This window comes from Phaethon aethereus (genome assembly GCF_964289735.1).
Source record: "Phaethon aethereus genome assembly, chromosome: 3".
NCBI lineage: Eukaryota > Metazoa > Chordata > Aves > Phaethontiformes > Phaethontidae > Phaethon > Phaethon aethereus.
The window spans coordinates 51,389,872-51,413,843 of NC_138576.1; the positions used below are offsets into that span (position 1 = coordinate 51,389,872).

Consider the following 23,972-nt stretch of genomic DNA (forward strand, 5'->3'; position numbering starts at 1 on the left):
ATATTTTATCCTTCCCTTTCATCTTGCAAGAGAAACATTTGTTTAAAAAAAAAAAAGTGAAAGCTCTGACTCTGCTGCCCTGCTAAAAGGTGGTTTATGTGATTCAAAACACATTTGATTTACCTCCTATGGTAAAATTTATAAGCAAATCTTTTACTTATAACATAGACTCATAGCAGTCCAGTTGATGGACACGTGCAGTACCCCAAAACATTACTCCTCAAAGGAGTAACTGGTGACCAAACATCAAAGAATTGGTACAACTCACTGCATATAGTCTATGCTTTGCCAGAAAACAAACTTGTTTTCATTAAAAAAACCCTACATTGGTCTAAAACAAATACCTCTTAATTCACTATTTGGTACAATGAGTACTTGCCACTAATATATTTCTTTTTAAACTTGTTTTACATATCAGTTATGTACAATGTTCGAAGAGTTGCACTGAAAATTTCAAAAATACCAAACAGCTCTTCTGGCCATCAGTGGAACGTATTGGAAACGGTCTTGTCTTACATAAAAGTCCCATTCTGACACTAAAAATGAGTTTTGGTAATGCACATTTAGCATCAGACATATTCTGGAGGTGAGGAAAAAAAACCCCAACCAAGCAGTTTCCCATGGAAGTCCCTAATACTTTAAGATTGCAAGAATGGTCTGGCAGGTAAAGCACAAGAGCCACCACACTCAAGTCCTTCTCTTGATTCTGCTGTCAGACCTTGAGCTTCCCTATATCTCTTATCCCTGTTCAGTGAACTGACAGGGATGTTAAAGCATTCTTCATTAATATTTGTTAAATGATCTGGACTATTAAGACATAAGGTTTCTAAAAGTGCAACAGTAATCTGTGAGTTAGCAAGCATTTTAGATGCCTTCAGTTTCCTAAATGTGGGAAACAGAGACTCAGTTCAATGTTTTTTTTCTGTTAAAAAGACATACCACCATCATCTACTGAAGGCCAAATTAGACAACTTTCATCTTTGCGCTCACTAAGGCACAATTTTTTACTCCCAAATTAGACGTAGATTTAGGAAAGACAGACAGGAACTGAGAAGAACGTCCCTCAGTCACAGAATTTTGGGTTGAGAGGAGATTTAGCACACAAAGCTGCAAAGGTTTATCATATCACCCCTTTTTGCTCCAAAATATTATCCCAGTATTGCTAATGCAATGTCTTAAGCCACAGCAGCTATTTGGTACTTTGAACATGAGTGGCAGCCATAACCTTCAGGCTGTCTTTGCAATTGAAGCCTACACTTTGTAGTTTGGATCATCACTTCAAATAAAGATGAAAAGTTAAATATTATCTTTATTTTCCCCGTTTCACACAGATCTAATAACTCATTATGCAGACAATGACCCAACAGAATGTACTAAAATGGGATGGCTGTAAGATTGCATGTGGTTTTACTGAGGAGAAAAGTGGTAATGAGAGCTATCAAATAATTATATCCATTACATGTCTTCAGGAGTAAAGGCGGCCAGTCTTGTTATGTCAAATGATTCTTTCAATTTTCCTAAGTCATCCAAATGAAGCAAACTGAAACATTTTTGGGGGGGTAAACATGAACTTTGGGTCTCGGAGGAAGAAAGTTAATTTTGCAGTTATTTTTGTATTTTTGTCTACCATCTAGGTAGACATCTAACAAAGCTCAAAACAACCTGGTGCTAAATTAGTCTATTTTATGGTACTGAGGAGCTTTATAACAACTGCATTAAAGACATTTAACATATGAAGTACAGTTTTCCCCCTTCAAAAAGGAAAAAAAAGGTGAGAAGATACCCTTCTGCTTTTCCAAATTTAAGACACTCCCAGCAATAAAAATGCCATTACTAACATCCCTATGCCCTACTCTTGAAAAGAAATAAGGTTTGACATTTGAGATTTAGTTGCAGAGTAGATTAAAGCATTCGTCTTACCTCTAGAAAATGTAGTTCACATTTTTGTTTCAGTCAAATTGCAATTAGGGATGGTGGGAAGATGCATAAAGGATACAAATAAGACAGACCAACAACTGACCTAGTACATTTGGCAATCTTTGCTAAAGACATGTTCAAGACATGAACGGGACACTGCCTCAGCAGAATAGCGTGGGGAAAGCAGCAGGGACGTGTCTCCTACACAACATGGAACCAAATTTCTTAGAGGACAAGATTAAAAACAAAAAAAATTAAAATAGTTCCCACACTTGTTTGCTGTAGGTCTTGTCAGAAGCCACACACTAGCCATTATAAAGACTAAACTTCAGATATTACCATGTAAATGTCAGTATCTATTATGCCACTGTATTAATTGCATTTTGAGTTAAACGGGTTCCCCTTAGGAAGGGTATATTGTACTTTCAAATCTCCTTAGACAGAAAAAGTCATTGAAACAAAATTAAGTCTTTGCTATTTGTAATTGGGCAAGGGCAGGGTAAACATCATGCAGCTGTGCTTAGTTTATCTCACACTTCTCTTGCAATCTACACACACGGAGTGCTTCAGTAATGCGACAGAACATATGCAGGAAAAAAAAGACTAAGAAAAAGAAGATTAAGACCTTCTGCAGTGGCAGCAACCCAAAAGAGTCCACAACATTTCTCATTTGTACAGGGGCCACGGTTAAAATAAAATGCAGCTTCATTGCCAAGATGAACTTGTAGAGCTTTACTTCTACACACAAAAGAGTAGTCGTTTTTTAATATGATAAATCTGGTATCTACTTGTATTTAGAAACTTGCCTGAATACAGAAAATAAAATTTTAAACATCCTTTGCAAAAATCTCAGACATCTATTTTAACATATAACCCTGAGCACAGTACTTGGGAGCAACCCCGAAAGCTGAAGTCCACAGGTTAAACTCTGCAGGGGCAGAAGGACCTCCCAGGTTCCCAACACTGCATTGCTGCCATGCCTCCCCCCAGGGTCCCCTCCTGAGGACGCTCTGTGCACGTCGTCCTCTGTGCGCAGCCGTGCTGCCTGGCACGCCCGTGGCGCCCAGCGTCTCCCAGGCGTGCCATTACCGCTTCCCTGCCAGCGGCTCTCGCTTCTTCCGAGGTAAGAGCTCAGCTCATCGGCGTGATCGCTTCCTACCTAACTGGTTTCAATCAAAATGAGAGGGATAAGCTTAAATGAGGTTAGTTTTAGTAACACGTCTTTGCTGCTGCAGAGCAGCAGAGAGAGATACTGACCGGCGGAGTCGCTGGGTGCAGCAGCACCCTCCAGGGCCCAGCCGCTGACAGCTGACGGCACCCTCCGCTTGCCCACTGTGGTTTGGCTGGTGCAGAGCCATCAGTGCAGGTATAGAATCACAAAATGGTTTGGGTTGGAAGGGATCTTTAAAGGCCATCTAGTCCAACCCCCCTGCAGTGAGCAGGGACATCTATGACTAGATCAGGTTGCTCAGAGCCCCGTCCAACCTGACCTGGAATGTTTCCAGGGATGGGGCATCTACCACCTCTCTGGGCAGCCTCTGCCAGTGCTTCACCACCCTTGTTGTGAAAAATTTCTTCCTTTTATCTACTCTGAATCTCCCCTCTTTTAGTTTAAAACCATTACCTCTTGTCCTATTGCAACAGGCCCTGCTAAAATGTTTGTCCCCATCTTTCTTATATCTACTGTAGCGATAAGCCACGCGACCGGGGCTTCCACTAAGGTATTAATTTTGCTACATACTACAACATGGCAATAGTAAACCAGAGCTGCAATCTAAATACACAACAAATAAAAATTAATTCATATATTTCTGCAATCTTCAAGCCATTTCTCCTACTGAACATTAAAATTCAGGCCTCTAAGGCAAACTAGGCACGTGAGACAACATCACTATAAGTAAATCTACCTACCTCAGTGGATTTCAGGATAGATATTCACATATACACACTGCTCTTCATTCCCATACAGTGAAAACTTGCTATCATAAAACTTGTAGAGATCATGGCAACTTTAAGTTATCAATTGTTTGCATGTGTTAAGATACAGTCATAGCAAATGAAAGAACTCTTTTTTTGCTTCAACACCCTGCCAGTGCAATCCTACTTCAAGAAGTGTCTCTACAAGTTTCCTTAAATATTCTAGTAAAGACAAAAATACCTAGGTCTAATTTGAGCAATTATCATTACAGTTCTTGCCACAAGGTAACACAGTACATCTGGAATTGCCCTTGAAGAAATACAAGATTATTTGGTGTGAAATGCTGGCAGCTGCTCTCTTTGCCCATGCAGACTCCTGCAATACGTACACCGTGACTTTTAGTGGAGAAGAGTACAGTGCTACACTCCTACCGCTTCAGGACAAAACTCTTGTTTATGCTATTAAAAGGTGAACACTCAAAAGAAGAAAGGACCCAATATAAATTTGGGATGAAGCATTTTGTAAACACCTTTGGGCTTGGAAATGAGAGATTTAACATGAAAGTATTAATTACATTGACAACATTGTAATAAATGCCTTTAACAGAACCTTGACTAGAAACCTCTGGATGTGTTTGGAAAGCCCATAGTAAGACATGTCTAGAGCTCCTGGTAATGACACATGATATTATTTTATTAAGAACTCATAGAAATAAAATAGTCCCTATTTGAGCATTTCTAGAAACTTCCATCAGAGTTCACAGGTGTCATAATGATGTTACTGCTGAAACTCACTGGGACTGTAGCTAGTTCTCTTCCTCCCTCTCCCTCCTCTTTTTAGACAGATGAGAAAGTCATCATATTTACTACATTCATACATTAATATCATCAAACTTCTTCGGTATGTAAAACTACTGAAATTCTTACCTCAGATGATTTCGAGTTTTCATAATATATACCTTGAACTAAGTCACCAATAGCACTTGAAATGAGTTCCACAACCTGTAAAAGAAAAGGAGAAAAAGCATTACATCTTTAATTGTCACCAATTTACTAACAAAGCTATTGCCAGATTTCCAGAGACAGACAGTCATAACTTTCCTTGCAGAAAGCTCGTTGTGAAAGACTGCAGGATTTACTGGGATATATTCTGCACAAGCATGATCCTGTCTCTCTGCTAAAACCTCTACTACAGGAACTCTTCTATCAAAGTTTTAAGCTAACATAAATGAAAAAAAAAAAAAAAAAAGACTTTTTTCCTTTTTTTCCAAAATGTGAACTATGGAGTGTATTCTCACAAGAACGTTCACAGAACTAATAAATCCCAGTTCATGAATATGAGACAGTACCTCATCCGGGCTTTGTTTTGTTTTGTTTTTTTCCTGCCAAGTAAATACTTCACAATACCTCTCATTGGGAGCTGTTAAAATTCTAATCTTCGTGGCTAATACAGAAAAGTCAGAATCCATAGAAAGGTAACCTTTCAAATGGGATCATTTGGTATTCGGGTGCCCTGGGAATGCACTGTGGATGTATTTAGTGCATGGCCTGAGGCTCAGCTGTACCACATACACTGAAAGCCTGCAACACAGGAATGTTTAAATCAGATTTATCAATCTGTATTATCTTCAGGGTTCAGACTTCTTATTTTATTCAAGCGAAGCCTAAAAATCTGAACTTGATCCAAAATGTAAAACAAGTAATCCACAATCTCCCTGGAACTACTGTACAATTTAAAGTCATGCACATGAACTGTCTTAATTGGAACAAAATACTCAGATTTATTGTAAAATTAAATGCAGGCATTTCAAATAAGCACACCTTAAGGCTACCCCTTCAGTTGCTCACAAAGTTTTAATTTCTTGAATGTTTAATTTCCTATGCATATAAATCTATATCTGATTCCTCTTTTTGCTTCCTAAAGTTCAACGTAAGTCTTATTGAATTAAAAGATTTAGTTTCAATTTTTATCATTCTTGTAACTGAAGACAAGAAGTCAAATGATAAAAACCCTAACAGAAAGATATTTTAACATCTAGGCATACTTTATTTGATAATAAAAACACATTTGTATGCTAGTTTTGAGTACTAGCAGAAAGGTTGTGTGTTTTCTTTTTTTTAAACACTGGCTCATATACATATTCATATACACAAAGCAAGCGCTAACTTTAGAAATGGTGCTGATTAAAAGTCATGTTTTTTCTTGCAATGCATATGGGTTAATTTGCAAGATCTATAAAAACAGCTTAAAAAAAAAAAATCACATTGCCCTTTAGGAAACTAGATACCGAAGAAATATTGTAGCAATACGAGCTGCAAAGGAACTGAAAGGACAATGATCCTACAGTGTTGCCAGATGTGTTGAGTTATTTAAATGGAGAACAGAGAAAATGAGGGGCACCTTTTTTTTCCTCCCCCCCCTCCCCTTTTTTTTTTTTTTAAGGTATCAGATAAGCCCTATTACCAAATCCAGGAGGATTGAGTATCGCCTATAGGTCTATGAAAGTCTGTAACTAAATGCCCAGGATCAGATTGTATTACAGTTTATACAAGCAACATCCCAAGATTCTTCTGATGGCTAGGACACATAATACAGATCAATCACTCACTAAAAAATGTTATGGTTTGTGAAATGGTCTGAGCTCAGAGACCTACACTGGTAATACGAAGAGGAATTTACAAAGACACCAAGTCCTACTCTAAATGTCAAAGTGATAGTATGAACTTTTAACAATGCATCTGGCTCTGGATAACTAGACCTTTTCCTCTCTCGCCTGAAACTCTAGACTGAGCAGGACCCTGTTTTGGGGTTTCTTTTTTCCATCTCTCCTCTCTCTTTTTAGTGCAACTCTACTCTCAAAGGCAATTTTAGCTGACTTAAAACAATCTCAGTGTAACATTTGTGAACAATTGTACCTCTTCCTCTTATAGTTTATAAAACATCTTCAGAGAATTAAACATCCACTATTTAGAAGAATCCATATATTAAATACCATTAGGCCTTTAGTGACATATTGAACACTGTATGTTAGCTAGAATTTAGTATTAATATTACCTCCCTTCTTTCCAAATACCTCAGGTTTTTTTTCTTAATAATATTTTTCTAAGGTAAATGCAAGGCCATACAGATCACTACCAGGAATGAAATTCCAGTTTCAAAAGCACAGTGGGATGCTTGCATGAGGCTCTGTTACTTCATCAACCCTTAATCCGATCTATGAAAAGCATCTGCTGCATAACATCAGTGGCCTGGGGTCCTGCATGCTGGGAAAAGCAATGAAAAATGAGGAAACCAGGTAATTTTCCTCTGTATCCCAAACTGACACAGAGGAAGAAAAATTATTACAGATTCAGTAGTATTCTTGCAGTCAATAATACACTGACTAGTTCTTATGCAGCACTTTTCATCAGAAAACTTGAAAGCAATCAACATCCCCTGTAAAATTTATTCCTTCCTGTTTTATGTAAGGGGAAAACAGTGACAGGGAACTGATTTTCCCCAAAATCATGCAGCATGCCAGTGGAAGAGCAGAAAACAGTATCCAAGTCATCTCTGTTCTCATCGGTGCCTTTCTGCCTGATCAGTGTCCTGTTCCACTTGCTGCCATTTCCGATAAGCAAGTTTGAAAAGCACGAAAGGTAGATGAAAAATCAAGTTGCTCCCAGCTGCTTTTCTTCTCTTCTCATTTGAAGGTTGAGCTCTGTTTTAAACAAGTTCAAAGACAAGGAAAGGGAATAAAGAACTGCCAGAATGAGTACCTGAAAACAGCAGTGTCTCAAGAGACCAAAGACAGCCTATTCATAACCTCTCTTCCCACTATTTTTCCACTCCTCTATATATTTGAGAAGGCTGGTCCCTCCTAGGTACTTGAGATGAGCAGGAGTAATGTCATAATGAGAGAAAACAAACTTCAACACTATTTTTCATTTTCCACTCTGCATCAGCAGCTTCCAAAGCGCCCTGTTTTCTGCTTGCCCGGAGCAGCCCAGAGGATGACCCATTCCTCACAGGGGACAAGTGCACATGCAAATAATTTCACAGCCTTTAAATCCATGTTCTGCAACAGTTCTGCCAGGGTTTTTGCGTTTTTTTACCTCCTAAGGAAGTATTACTTCAACACCTTTTGTAGAGATGAGATGTCTTCTGTCAACACAAAGGCCATCAACCTATGATGAACATGGGGAAGAGAGATGGATTGTTAAAGCTAAAATCCCTCCTCCTATTTAGGCAGAATAAATGTGTAACAAGATGTAAATTCCAGACACAATCATGTCATGCCTGATTCCATAGCAAGACAAAGTTCATGGTCTGATATCTCTGATTTATGCAAATATTAAATAATCCAGAAGCCTGTGCTACATTTCAATGCCAGAACAACTCTGTAGGTTTGAAGATCAGAAGCTTGGTGAAACTTAATTTGCCCTTTTCTGGTGTAGTAACTTATCTGTCAGAAATGCACAGCTGTAGCCCTTCAAGGTTCTTTAAATTCACTTTGACTCTAGTTTCTCAAGCTCAGGTTTTCTAAACATTTATTGAAGAAATAAAACAAAGCAGCAGTAATTTTCTTAGCAGTTGTATTGGGTTTGCGTGGCAAAGTTTTGGTAGTGGGGGGGCTGCAGGGGTGGGTTCTGTGAGAAGCTGCTAGAAGCCTCCCCCATGTCCGGCAGAGCCAACGCCAGCCGGCTCCAAGTCGTACCACCAAGGGTGAAGGCTGAGCCCATGAGCGACAGTGGTAGCGCCTCTGGGGTAACACAGTTAAGAAGGGGAACAAGAAAACTACACAACTGCAGCTGGAGAGAGGAATGAGAATACGGGAAAGACATAACTGCAGACCCCAAGGTCTGTGCAGAAGAGGGGCCGGAGGGGCTCCAGGCGCCGGAGCAGAGGTTCCCCGGCAGCCCATGGTGAAGCCCATGGTGAAGCCCATGGTGAGGCTGGCTGTGCCCCTGCAGCCCATGGAGCTCCACGCTGGAGCATATCTCCACCTGCAGCTGGAGGAGGACCCCATGCCAGAGCACATGGATGCCCAAAGGAGGCCGTGACCCCGTGGGAAGCCCACGCTGGAGCAGGCTCCTGGCAGGACCTGTGGCCCTGTGGAGAGAGGAGCCCCGGCTGGAGCAGGGTTGCTGGCAGGACTTGTGATCCCGCGGGGAACCCAGGCTGGAGCAGCCTGTTCCTGAAGGACGGCACCCCGGGGAAGGGACCCAGGCTGGAGCAGTTCGTGAAGAACTGCAGCCCGTGGGAAGGACTCACGTTGGAGAATTCCATGGAGGACGGTCTCCCGTGGGAGGGACCACACACTGGAGCAGGGGCAGAGTGTGAGGAGTCCTGTCCCCAAGGAGGAAGGAACGGCAGAGACAACATGTGATGAACTGACCACAACCCCCATTCCCTGTCCTCCAGTGCCGCTGAGTGGGAGGAAGTAGAGAATTTGGGAGTGAAGTTAAGCGAAGGTAAGGAAGAAGGGAGGGGTGGGGGGGAAGGTGTTTTAAGGTTTGGTTTTAGTTCTCATCACCCTACTCTGATTTGACTGGTAATAAACTAAACTAATTTCCCCAAGTTGAGTCTGTTTTGCCTGTGCCAGTAACTGGTGAGTGATCTCTCCCTGTCCTTCTCTCGCCCCACGAGCCTTTCGTTCTCTTTCCCCTGTCCAGCTGCGAAGGGCAGTGACAGAGCGGCTTTGGTGGGCACCTGGCATCCAGCCAGGGTCAACCCACCACAACGGTTCAGAAAATTACTCGGGACATTCAACCATCCACACATTGAATTTTGTTCCTCCTTTTCCTGAGCTCAAACTAAATCTTTCAGGTAGTTTACTCAGGAATCATCTATAAGATAATTCAGGGTTCAGAACTTCCAAAACATTCTGTGCACACAACAACAGAGAATAGGGCCATGCATTCCCTGGCATGTGTACAGCAGCCCCATTCTTGCCTGCAGTTGACCACCCTGGGAAATCCAGCTCTGTCTAATTAAAATACGTGGTTGTTTTTTATAAAGTGAAACTTTAGAGATAGAAGGACTGCAGGGAAATCACAGAATATAAGACATTTTGGTAGAACACTTTCTTCAAAGTTAGAAGATACAATTCAGACTCCTTCAAGCATAGTAAAAAGAATGGATTCTGGGCCCCACTCATCCTTCATGAGGTTTCTAAACACCCTGGATGAAAAGACGACATTGCTGCCCTCAGTTTGGCAACTCAAGCACTTTGTTCCCTTTACTTGTCTAAGAAATATTTTGTTTAAAGTTCACTGCAATATAACACTGCATATGTATCTTTTCCTGTTTTTCATTCTAGTTTAAAAAAAATGAATGAATTTGAGTGCCATTCAGTGTGATGGCGGTTTTATTTTAAATTCAGCAGCTGAAATGGAATCGATTACACAGACCACTCTATTTCAGAGTAGTAATACAGTGTCTCTCCAGACTCTACCAGACATTTTCAAGGGGAACATCAGGGAAAGGGTGAAGCTCTTGCAGGAAGGCAGGAAACAGCACGAGGGAAAACAGAGCGATGGATATATCTTTGTTCCTCATCCTTCCCAATTTCTACTTGACAAATGTCCTTAGCTTTGCCAAATTCCTTTCAAGAAGGACCACAAATAATTCCTTCCTTTCTTAGTCTTTCTCTTTCTGTCTCTTTGGGCTGCTGGTCTTGAAACAATATCCTTTCCTCATGCATCTGCTATGACAGACCCTACTCCTTGCTGCTGATGCATAGATTTGAAAACGTGGCAAGACTTCTCCATACAAGTAAAGAAGAAAATTAGATAGTCATGAAACTTTAAATATACAGATAAAAGTTCCTTCAACTTGCATTTGACTACCCCACCCCGTGTTAATTTTTGGAAATATTGTGACACTTAAAAATTCCACAGAAAGTTATTAAAATTAAATATTCTCCTGCATTTGACACAGAAACATTGCAACAGTAGGAAGCTAAAGATGAAACTCAGAAACCAGCTGAAATTGGATTTTGATTGTTCAGTAATACCTATAAAAAAGGAAGCAAAAACTCTAAGGAGTTCCAAGAACACTGGAATTCAATTTTCTTTCCTGGTAATCTCCTCAAACATCATTAGTCATACAGGTAACTACGTGTGTCAGTCCACAGAATTTTTTTTAATGTAATCTTTATTGGATCCTATTGGATTTATTATTTGAAATCTACTTGAGCTTTACTATTTTTTGAAGCTGTCTCTCTCAGTTGAAATACACAGAAAGGATTTCTCACAGTGTTTTGCTTTCTAGCAAGTTTTAAATGCTCTTGGAAAACAGATTTATGGTTTTCTTCACTCTGTTAATGATGAATTAGTAGCAAACACACTATGCAATGTAAACACATCACCCAAAGCCGCTACTTGATAAAACATTACTTCCTAAGACATACAAAAACTCTTAAAAATAATAGCAGCAGTCAGTGTGAATATTGTTAGTATTGTCAAATAATTAACGTAAGGTCAGTCTACCTTAAGGACTTTCAACAGTGTTAAGTTACCCTTTTCATGCTGATGCAACACTATAATAGTGAAAACCCTTTCTGTGGTTAGAGAGTTTTAGTGCATTCGGGCATTTTCCTTAACGATAACATAACCAACAGAAGAAATATCGTTTTCCCTTCTTTACCTCCACATGGTACCTTACACAGTATATTAATATCTTTGCAGATTCAGTGCAGCAGATCCCTGTGCTGAAGCACTCAACCAACAGTTGATGAGTGACTCAGGTTAGAGAAGTACATGATTTCTTCAGCCCAACCCTTTTGGACAGGATAATTTCATATCTTTCTTTTACATAAAACAGTGAACAAAGAGGGTATCGTGACTACAGGGCTCTGTAGCTACAAAACCCTCGTCATCAATAAATGATACAAGGGAGCATGGCTACAAAACACTGTTTCCAGCCATGCTGGTGCAGACAACTGTTGACCTGGGATATGTTCACAAATGAATGTTCAAAACACTAATACTAACCACCACTTCCAGTCCATCCAAAGATTCATTCTTCTTGCTAGCCAACAAGATGCCAAATACCTCAGTGTTTTGTTTAAAAATACAATTAACTCATCTACATAATTGCTATAATTTTAGGCACTATACTAGATTATTGCAGTGAAGCCACTCCAGATGTAAAGGCACTTTTACTAAAAATTTGACCCTGGTAAGGTTCATTTTAAAGATGAACTTTACTGCAGCGCAAAAAGAGGTGAGGATACAAAATCGACCACCCTGTTTACAAGACATATATTTCTAGCCTCTCCTAGTAGTACAACGTGTACAAACACCTGCTGGAAAGGAATGAAGAAGAGGGAGCCAAATTCTTCTCAGTGGTGCCCACTGACAGGATGAGGCAATGGGCACAAATTAAAATATGAAATTCCATCTGGACACATGAAAACATTTTACTGTGAGGGCATCAAACAATGGAAAAGGTTCCCCAAAGGGGCTGTGAAGTCTCCATCTATGGAGATACTCAAAAACCATCTGGACATGGTCCTGGGCAACCTGCTCTAGCTGAACCTGCTTGAGCAGGGGGTTTGGACTATATGATCTCAAGAGGTCCCTTCTAACCTCAACCATTCTGTCATACTAGCAGCTGGTGACGGAGGACCACAGCTGATTTTGCATACTCACATCTGCAGCACCAGTAATAACTTTTCTCTTCTTTGAAATAATAAAACCAACGCTACAAAGCTGGTTCCAAATGCTCTCTTAGGGAAGGGTTAAGTTTGCTGATTGTACTGGGAACAGATTTCCCTTCTATGAATAGCTAAGCTCTTGGGAGACTAAGAAAGGCCATACAAATTTTAGATTCTTATCACTGTTGCTAACAGCTTTGAATTGCAATTGAATTGTCACAAAAATCTATTTTCATTTTTTAAAAAGAATATTCTCTGTTGAAATTGTACTCCAGGTGGACAGCTGACTATGTACTAATCACTGTGATCTCCAATCCTTCTGCAAAATTGTTTATTAACCATCTTGTCATGGAAGTCCACCTCTAGAACCAAGTATGTCCTAAAACCACTCCCACCCAAAGATGGATGCTAATATGTATTAAGTCCTCACTCAAAAAAACAAAAAGGCTGTTTGAGATAATACTGTTAAGACAGTATTTCACCAGAAAAAGATTTGATTGCTTTTTAATCCTACTATGCACTCTCAATATGAAACTTACGTTTAAGAAACAGACTTTAAATAAAACCAAGAAAACAGAACTTGTTATCTTCCACTGCTTCAGCTATAAAAAGAATGAAGTTGGTATCGCAAATATCATTCATGGAGGACACCACCTTCATCAACTTTATGAAAATCCATTTTCATTTTATAATTCGTGTATGAGCTAAAGCTACTTAGCAAGGAATTCCCCCATGATGATTATTCATGGCTGTGAAAAAAAGAACTGTAATGAACATCTCTTGCTTTAAGAAACCTGGACAGTGGCAGTACCTACTTTAAGTAGGTGGTAAATGAAGCAGCAGAACTGCTGACTCTTGAGCGTACTTTCTCACACTGTGCATCTCATGCAGAATAAAACGTCACATACCCACAAGTTTTCATTACTTCAATTTCTTACAATAAATTTTGTTTTCTCTTGAATACCCATTTCCTACATATTCTGGCAGAGATCCACATCTTGGATACGGTTTCTTGTTAACAGTTAAGGAAATATCAAATATAGCCATTTTTTAGTGTTTGCCTCAAATCTTTGAAAGGCATTTTCTTCTTTGAAAAGTGGAGGGGTTTGCCTTAAAAAAAAAAAAAGAACCTTTCTTCCGTAATTTGGCCTTAACATTCAATGAAATTGATTTTTATATATATACACACACAAACACACATGTATACATTTCTTTTTTTAATATATATGTATCTATCCATCCATCTCAAAGCTTGCAAATATTTCTGACTCCTAAACGATTTGTCTTCACCACTAGACAGCTACCAATTCACCATCATACATTAAGGTAGCAATCAAGAGAGGGACAGACACTACTACCCAACTATCCAGAACACTATCCTATCTTTCCCAGGTATAGCGATTATCATGAGATATTAGATGACCTCTGACTTTCCTCTCAACAAAGTCAGCTTTTTCTTCAGTTTCTTGAAATTAGTTTTCGTTTTCTTCTTCATTGATGCTCAAGAGTCATCTCTGAAAAGCCCTCTCTCTTATGTATAGAGAATGTATTAGTATTTTCCAGACCATTCTCTTAATTAGAACGAGGCATACAATAGTTCTACCAGAAAAAGAACTAGTTAACCAGATGTTAGAAGTAGCTGTGTGCTTTACCTCTGCGGAGGACAATATTTATCTGGAATAAGGACAGGTATTTGGTTCAGGAACTCAAGCAGTAAACATTGACTTTGGTTTGCTAGGCAGACCAGAGAAGCAGAAAGACATGTCCGATTGCTACTATGAGGTAGACAAATTCAGATGCAAGCTGAGGAAATTGTTAATAAGACAATTCAAAGGCAAGAATATTAAAGGGACTTTGTGCAAACCGGTATGAAAATCTTTAGCATTCTATTGAAAATTCATCAGAACTGAGTGGATAACTTTTTCCTGAGACTTTGTTTACTTGCTCAGTAACATAGCATTGAGACAGAATCTCAAATGCTCAGAATTTTGGTCTTGATAGCTCCATGCCTCAGTGCTTTCAAAATATTCTTACAGTATATATCAAGCTTAGACTTGATGATTCACAGTGATACCTATGACTACGTATTTTGGTATCAGTCTCAGTCTCAGCCTTTCCACGTTCTGCAGCAGTCATTCAGCTACAAGGCACTGGTTATGTCATATATGTCCATAAGGGAAGTGGCAGAAATCACTTTCGTTTTTTTTAAACTAGTTTTTCGTGGAGAAGTGGGAGGACAGAAAACAGACTGAAATCTAATCATTAAATTTTACAGCAATGCCATGGCCAAGAACCACAGAAAAATAAACTCTTTCAATACAGACCTATACTGGCCTCAGTGGAGTCCGGCTTTGTGAAAGCTCAACGTTAAGTATTGGCTTTAAAAACCAGTACAGGTACAAAAGGCCACTAAGGTAAAGCATAGACCTATTTGAGGAATGCACTGGTCAGGAATCAAAACCACCATTCACTGCAATGCAACAGAACTCTCGTAGATCAAAAAGGAGACTATTTCTAATGCATTACCACAATTACAGTTTAAGTCTAATTTTTATAATTTCAATTAAATTAATAAGTTAATAAGATGTGTCACCTAATGCTCTAATTTAACTTCTCCAAAAGATTACTTTTCAAACATATAACTGCAGCCGCTAAGGTAATGAAATTTTACAAATATTTAATTATATTACCAGTTATAGATAGCAAAATGGAAATAGAAAAAAAAAAATCCGTAGAAGAGTCAGAAAACTGAATGCTTCATTTGCTCAGGAGTTATTTTAGGGGCTATAAATTTACTTGTTGAAAACAAAGGCAAATGATGCACTTGCTAAGGAACTGATCCACTAACACAAGCATGAAAAGGGGCAATGAGAAGAGCACAATGCAGCAATTAGGAGATTCACTGGCATCATTCTACAATTTTATCATCATCATCACAAGAACTGTTAACCTCTAATGACAGCAGGAATGCTAGACAAAAGTTTTAAAGCAGTAGCATGGGAAAAATTTTATGAGCAAGTACTGATTCTGATAGATTTTTATCTTTTGCCTCCAACGTACAGGATTTTTTTTACCCTAATGCTTAAATACTTTCACCAACTATTAACAAAGAGTACATTTTTGCTACCAAAGGAACTTCACACGACTGTCAAGAAAACTTTAGTAAAGAAATCTTATTAGAAATCCAGTCTTTGAGAACATAGGCCAGAAATACCAATACATGTCCATTAAATGGACATAAAGTTTGTTTGAATTACAATCACGTTTATGTTTTACTTTAACATAAACTAAAACCAAATTCGCCTGTCAGAAGTGGATACAAATTAGTAAGTTTTGGTGCACCCTAAAAATAATAATTAAAACAAAAACCAGTTTTATTAAGAATTGATTCATAATTATGTATGAAACATAACGATGTATTTATCAGTACTGAAAGTGTGTTCACATTCTCCAAGAAAATCTATGCTATGTTGGATGCCATTATTGAGTATGTATCTCAGTATTTTAAGATACGGAACTGCTTATTTAGGGTTGCTCAAAGAAAAGTTTTATTCTGTAATAATGCAATCATGATAGCTATGTTGCCTCACATCATCCCATATTAGGTTAAAGGTTCAAAAACATTACAATTCTTCCACAGTTTTCTTCATCACCATTTCCCAGATAAAACAGTGTTCCTTAAGTGTACTTTTACATAAATCAGTTCACAGGTCTTTAAACTTCTCTATATTTTTCAGTAGTGTCTGGTTTTGAGACACGCCCCTGTGCCACTCTAAAATACTAAATTAGAATAAAAATACTCAGCAATATAGATACTATCCTACTCCCAATGTAGTCCAGTACATCATCATCAAACAGTGCCTCAGGGGAAGGTACAAAGACAGGCATGATAGCGTACTTCATAAAAGCTCTTTATCCTGCTCTCTAGAAAAAAATTTGAAGGTTGTTTTTCTTTTTTTTCTCTCAAGAATTCAACTTCACTATCAAACTTTTTAACCTGGGTCTCTTAATCCAATCTGATCTCTGCTTCTTCCCAAACTCATGCCTCAGCGTCACCTAGCTAATCTGCGAGATGATCATTTTTAAGGTACTCAACTCTAACAGCAGCTTGTATCAGGGAAGGAAAAGGAAGTAGGTAAGTGAGCAGAGGTGAAGAGCTAAGAATAATTAAAAATATATACACGATTTGAAAATAATTTTATCATCAGCTTCAGTTTTTGATATTAACACTGCAGCTGGGAGAAAACACATTACTTCTGGGTCTCACCTCTCCTCCATGATTTTTTCACCCTGCCTTCTCTGATCAATACAGGTACTGAATCTCAGAAGGAAAAGTCAGACTAAGGGTCTTTGTTTATTTTATGTAAAATACAATGTAAATATACTTAGCATATTTAGCAGGTATTTATGGTTCATATTTAGCAGGTATTTACGGTTAAGATTTTCCACCAGAGAAAACAATGAAGAATAGATCTTTCAAAATAACTTTCATTGCTCTAAAAATACCTCATCTCACAACTACATTTACCAAGAAGCACTTCCTACTCTCCTCAAACAAAATGAGAAGTGCTGTTCTGAGGGACAGTAATTTGGACCTATTACAAGTCAGTGGCTGCTAATGGCTGCCTTTACATAGGCAACAAGACATTTCCTTTTAAAAAGGATATTTTTTACAGGATTCTTGATGATATGCACTCATCATGTGTTTTAGAATAAGTTTTCACTTTTGAAGAAAGGGCCAGAAAATTGCCACTGATCCTCAGAATCATTTCTTTAGACAATCCATGATTTTTCACTGTTTTAATACTTCAAATATTTTTTGAAAAGTCTATGTTCTTCTCTTGACATCATTCAGGAAAAGAAAAAGGCTGACACAAGTACTACCTTTCTTAAAAGACATTTGAAAATTATAATTGTAGATTCTAGCTGACTTGTTTGTCAATCCTCAAAAATCCCAGTTTACAACAAAAGAGCAACTGGCATAATTCCAGAATGGGGATACTCTCCATATCCTTCACTGGTCAGCAAGGAACCAAGTTGCTCAAGTTCAATATTGAACCTTCCCCACAGGACCACAACGGATGCTACAGAAGTAGAAACCATAGTTCAAGATAAGCAGTTCTTCTATGAAGCACAGTGCACACTCAGACTGTTGCAACAGGAAGACTTCGAAGACTTACATGAATAACTTGTTGATGTTTACACAAACACAGGACCTATTTTGTCAACAACACATTTATGCCTTTAGGAACAGATAAACTTAACATAAGGAAATGTATCCACTATATAAGTAGTACATCTGTGCTACTGTTTATTTATAAACAAATAATGCTTAATAAAACAATGCTCTATAATGTGATCTTCTGGCAGAGCTCTGCATTGACAGACAAGATTCTTAAATTTAGTTCCAAGCTTTCAGGCTGTAGATTTTGAAGTGCTTCTGTGAACAGTTTAATCATTCCAACAAGAGCTCACTAAATTATAGTGGGAAAAATAGAGTCATTCTTAAGATTTCAGCAAGAACTATGGAAAACACTACCATTACATGTATTTCAGGTTTTTGGGCTAGGATTTTCTTTTTTTAATGTCTTTTGGGAGGGTGGGTATTTTTTGTTTTGGATATGTTGTTTTTGGTGGTTGGCTTTTGGTTGGTTGGTTTGCGTGCTTTTTTAAACACAAAGGGGTGCCCTCCTATCAGTTTATGGATTTGCAAGCAATGAATTTACAGATTATTTTATCATTTTCTCTAATCATCAGCACATTACAGTAGGCATTGCACTAAAATGCATCATTTCATCCTCCTGAAGTTTTACGTATCACTGTCTTCAGAGTGTGGGAGGATCAAAACTGGTCACAATCTTTTATGCACCCTCTCCACAGTTTCGTAAGGCAACTGATGATTCAGATGTTCTAGGAAGCTCCAGCTTTAATGCTGCAACAGGTTGCTTCCAACTTATCTGTGTTATACCCTGAAAACGCACATTACTTGATAACATTGCAGTCAATATTCACACACCACTTGTGTTAAAATGTCCATATCGTGTATCTGGCTGACAGGTGACAAAATACCAATTAATGCTTGTTACTTTTGCTATTTTTGCATCTGAATGCCACCCTAAAATATCACAAGAAGTGAAGGTCACTGAAGCAGAAGTCAAAGACAAAACTAACACTTTTTGCTATGAGAGTCAAAGAAGCACTTCCATGCAACAAAACTTGCTGTTAGCAGTTTCAGCCCCACTTCCTTGGCTAGGCAAAGCGAGATAACACATGTTAAAGATCTATTACCTTCAGATGGCAACAAAGAACCAACCCTTAAACATATCCATTTACATTTCTTCATAATTTATTCACATATTTATTTAAAACTGCATATGGTCACTCACACATCCCACAAGATAGTTGGGAGGTACCTTATTTTGTTAGGCAAACATCATTTACTTTTCCATCTCTCACACATCAACATGTTTATGATGACTTTTACAAGTATCTTATCACAATCGTAGTATCAAAACACCACAACCTCAAAATGAGAAAACCTATCAAAATAACTCCATCATCCCATATAAACACAGCCCAAACCAACAAATCAGAACATTACCAGGCATTACTCTCTTGTTATTTAAGTTGCAAAAACCAGCATGCCGTTCCTTGTCAAAGGCTCATCATTCCTAAACCCACTACTGATACACCAACTACTAAAAGATCCCAACCAATTCCTCTTGGAGGACAATTCTGTTCTAAAGTCCATGGATTAGCAATGTCCAATCTACTAGAGGATGCAGTTCTGAAGTAAGGTTGTATCCATGTTACCTTAAATCAACAACATAATTTATCACCGCAATCAGCAAGGCAAGAAAAGCCACTATCCAAAATACAAAGTGGACAAAAAAAGGATAGGTGATCAGAAAGTTAACATGAACATACAAAAGAGTTATAAATGCAGTGTTCTGATCAATCTACTGCTTTGTAGCTGTAAAAGTTTTTTTTAAGAAATTACTGTTCATTTTTTAAACAGTTTTTATTGTCTGAATAAATGTAGGACTTTGCCATAATTACAAAATGTAATTACAAAAATGTAGCATGCAGTTGCATCTGCCCTTTTATTTTAAGCCTCAGTCAATACTAACTTTGTAATCATAATCAACGTCTCATAATTTCACAAAGTAGAAAATGAGAATGCTTTCTTCTAAATTGTTGTGTGTTCAAAAACTAAAATTTTAGGTGACTTTATAACAGTGTAACAGCAGAATGTATCTTACAGGAGGCTTCCTAACTGACATTTCAAGAAACCTTGAGTCCTTGTATGTAAGATATTTAAAAAAACACAAAGCAACAAAACACCCCCCAAACCCTTGTGTTGAATAACTTTAGCAAACACATGAGAAATATGAACACTAGTTTAAAAGAAACCTCCAAAAACACAACCCTGAGCCTTGAATCTTGTTAACATCATTACAGTTATATTCTACAACAGTAGCAAGAAGAGGAAAATTACTACGAATTAACAACAACAATTCCTATATTTAATGTTATTTAAAAATCAAAGTGTTACCTGAGGCAATTACCTCGCAGCCTTTTAATATCTACAGGGAAAAGCCTAAGGGAAAATAATTGACTTTACTAATTTTACCCTTGGCAATTATAAAATAGCTCTGCATTTCATTACAACTACAGGATTTCACATCTAATTGTCAGCCCCGAGAGAAGCACAGAGATAAATGCATCATACACAAGCTCAGACAAGAGTTTAACAGCACAATAAAATTAACTTGGTAGCAGTGGTTTCAGTTAATGTTAAAAGCCCCTTTAGCTTAAATTCTCGTCTGTACAACAGCTATGCACGTCTATAGAGGTTACAGCCTACCATGGTCAGTACCATGTACGATACAATGCTGCTCATTTCATTAGCCAATTTGCTGAGATACCAAATAAATGCCAGCAAAAAAGTGGTACTGTGATTTTTACTTTGTACATCAAAGAAAACAAAACATTATGAAGGAAAAAAGTCACAGTTATTTCACACTGCTGAAAAACAGATGCCAAATTTGAAAATTCATCATTTACAAAAGAATAAATACAGTATGTTTAAATCATTGCACCTGTCAAGAGATTTCTATAGCTTGTACTTCAATTCTTCTAACTTCGCTAGTAGGGTTAGACGTATGAAAAAGAATAATTTACTAAGTCAATCAGTTTCCATAATGGCATCCCACTTATCGTATGTGGAAGCTATGAAAGTATTTAGATGTCAAAAAAATGAAAAAAGTGCTAAAATGTTTTGGCAGAATTTTCCGACATGCAGTATAATGATTGCTTTAAAAAAAAAAAAGTAAAAAAGTATTTCTTTGCACTTGTGCTTCATTTCACTGTAGGCTTGTTTCCTGGCAAGTCTGCAGGGATTACACATTGCTGCTGCAATACTACATGATGTACAAAATGCAAACTAATAGGTGCTACATTTTATAAAAGTTTCCTCTTCTGTTGAAAGAAAAATTGATGTTGGGTTAAATCCTTTGGTCTGTCTTGAGAACCTTACTAAGTACCAAAAAAAAAAAACAAACCCCAAACAGATACAAATCAACAATAATTAGTAAAATCAACTGCACCCCATTTTGGATATGGTATGACTAAAATTTTGCACTATTTAAAACTTTATTTGAATACTTACTACCAGTTATCACCGTAATGGCTTAACCCGCTATTCCAGCGGATTGACATCTGATTCACAGCTCTATGTTACAAAATGACACCACTTTTGAGAGAAACTGTCACACTTATGATTATAGCAGTACAGAAATACTCAACTACCACCATGAGGAGCTTTAGCATGAGAATCTAAAAACAACAGACTCCTTAAGCTCAGGACTAAAACTACATTGATTATTGACAACTGCACGAGACAGACATTTATTTTACGTTATGATCTGTCAGCAATCTTCAGACATATAAAAAGTACCCCTGCAAAGAAGACTTGTTCTCTGTTTCCACCAGAATGGCACACTAAGCTCTTCAGCCATACACGTAGTTAGGTGTTACACTAGACTGGCACAGGGATGCCCAGGAATCTCTCTGCACCACAGGAGGTTTTAAGAACATGCTAGACAGACACGTGTCAAGAATGATTTGGTGTAGCTGATCCTGTCTGGGGAAAAGAAGAACCGACTACAGAGATGATCTCTTAAGGTCTCCATCACTCTCATTTTCTAGGATCGTACAGCTCTACGATTCATTTGTCATGAAAAACATTTGCCTGTAAAGTTTCAAACAGTTTGGCTGAGCAGCAGGATTGCAGTTGCCCTTTAGAAGCCAGTACATCCATCTTAATAGGGCAATCCAATACTCAGGGGTGTCCAAATGCCTAATAAAATAATTTCATTAAGAGTAAAAAGTCATCTGAGCACCCTGTAGACAAAGGAATGAAGCTTCTCCCCGCAAGAAAGAAAGTTTGTCTGTCTTCCCTTCTCTAAGACAGACAAACATTTCACAAAGCACAAGGTAAAACAAAATAACAAACCAAACGTGCCTTCAGCTGGCAGTCTGCCAGATGTTGTACTCTGACATGTCATGAGGATGCCACTGCATATACATTAAATTCACCAAATTAACCACTCATCCATTACTATCTCTTGCTACACTACTCCAGAATGTCTACGAAAGGCCTCACCACAGTAATTCTATAGGACAGTGGTAAACATGTTCACAGCAGCAGCAGCCTGTCCGTCCATCTACAGCTACAATGTACACATGCTGATTTTTAAAAGGATGCTCCATATATACATACATATCATAACTGCTGATTTGTTGAAGGACCTCTCTTTTGGAAGACTCACTAATAGTTACTTGTCTGCCAATAGAAGAGTTTTTTTTCTTTTTACCTTGGTATTCTGCAACTGTGCAAGGCTTGTGCAAGCATTTGCCAGAAGAAAATCTCCACTTAAAACAGCCATTTTATTTCCAAACTGCATATCCTTCAGTGGGCCATCGCAAGCCTTGAGCTCACCAATATTTACTATGCCACGATGCACCAGAAAGGCAGTGTGGATCAGTTCCGTAATCTCAGCCAGACTTCGTTGACTGAAAGCAAAGAAAAAGTACAATTATTTTTGATGCCACGAATAAAAATACAGATTCGGGGGGGGGGGGGGGGGACGCAGGGACGGGACAGACCACCACAGGCCATGTTACATACTAAACGGATATTTTATTAATTATCATATAGCTCTTCTATTTACTTCTAGAAGCCACAACCGGGAAGCGTTAAGCAGAGAGAAGTATCTCATCAGGCCCCTAAGTATTTCCAGGTAAGCCACAGGTACCACAGGTTCCATTTGGAAGAACGCTGTCCTTTGTTTGAATTCTTTCGTGAAAAAAAGGTAAGCAATCAATACAGTCCTCATGGTGCTTTCTTTTTTTGTTTTGTCTTCTAGAAGCTTGAGGGACACCGACATGAAGAAAATGCCAAGCAGAAAGTACTGATGGGAAGGAACAAAGGACATATCAGCAGGGGAGTCACGAGCAAGCCGATCTGAACACCGTAACAATGCTGCAGTCAATGACTGCTCAAATTAGAGTTAAATTAATAACAGGATACCTTGCAGTTCGATAACGCCAAGGGGGAAGGGCATAGGGGGGAGAGGAGAAGCTGCTGAACATTTTAAAACCATGTACTAATGATATTTCACTGGTTGTTTTAGTCAGAAGCAGCAAAGGTGATTGTCCAGCAAAGGGGCAGACACAATTTTATTTGGATAGGTTTACAAATCACTTTTTATTCCAACACAGTGTGCTACATTCTGTATTTAGGGGTTTCAAATCCCTGTGAGAGGCTTGCCCTCTATTTATTTTCATTTTTTGGAGAAGGCATGAAAAGAGTCATGAGCACAATCCTCTCCTTCCCTCCTCCTGCAATTCAACCCTGTAGCCCCTGATAGTGGCTGTCACTCCACAGAGCCCTGAGACGTCACCTCAGCTCAGAACTACAACAGAGAGATGAACAGACATAAGAACTGAGCAGGCACAAGGGGAGGTGGGAACAGAGCAACGCACTGGAGCATCCTCTTAACACCGCAAACCTAGATACACACGGGCTCCCCCCCACCCCCTTATGAAATCTTCAGCAGATTCACATCTTTTTTGGCTCAAGCAGTTCCCTTTATGTCATGGAGACTTCATAAAAGAGCAAAAATGTAAAGGCATGCTGATCAACTAGACAGATGAGTAAAAGGAGTTAAAGTTCAAATTAAATTTCAACCCAGGACAAAGGCATGTTACGCTCCCTGTAACCAAACTGCTCCATACCTTCACAGACACATATACCTGCTGATACATGCTCAGGTTAGTTTCTGCCTCAGTACTGGCACAGAACTGAGTAAATTAATACAGTTTCCTCTGGACAGTGCAGATGTGATGCACCCGCCCCGAATGATATTAATCTCAAGTAACCTTCTGCCCCAAATATATCTGACCTGCAAAGAGCCCCAGCAGCAACCGTTT

The 23,972-nt window shown here is 38.5% G+C and overlaps 1 protein-coding gene across 1 annotated transcript in view; it reads right to left on the bottom strand.

The window, feature by feature from the left end:
- PDSS2 (decaprenyl diphosphate synthase subunit 2) overlaps nt 1-23,972 on the bottom strand; it is a 121,154-nt gene that overhangs the window by 23,809 nt on the left and 73,373 nt on the right. Inside the window, exons 3-4 of the mRNA XM_081997113.1 lie at nt 22,355-22,553; nt 4,762-4,836 (exon numbers count right to left, since the gene is read on the bottom strand). Coding sequence (XP_081853239.1) covers nt 4,762-4,836; nt 22,355-22,553 — 274 coding nt within the window. The remainder of the gene's footprint in view (nt 1-4,761; nt 4,837-22,354; nt 22,554-23,972) is intronic.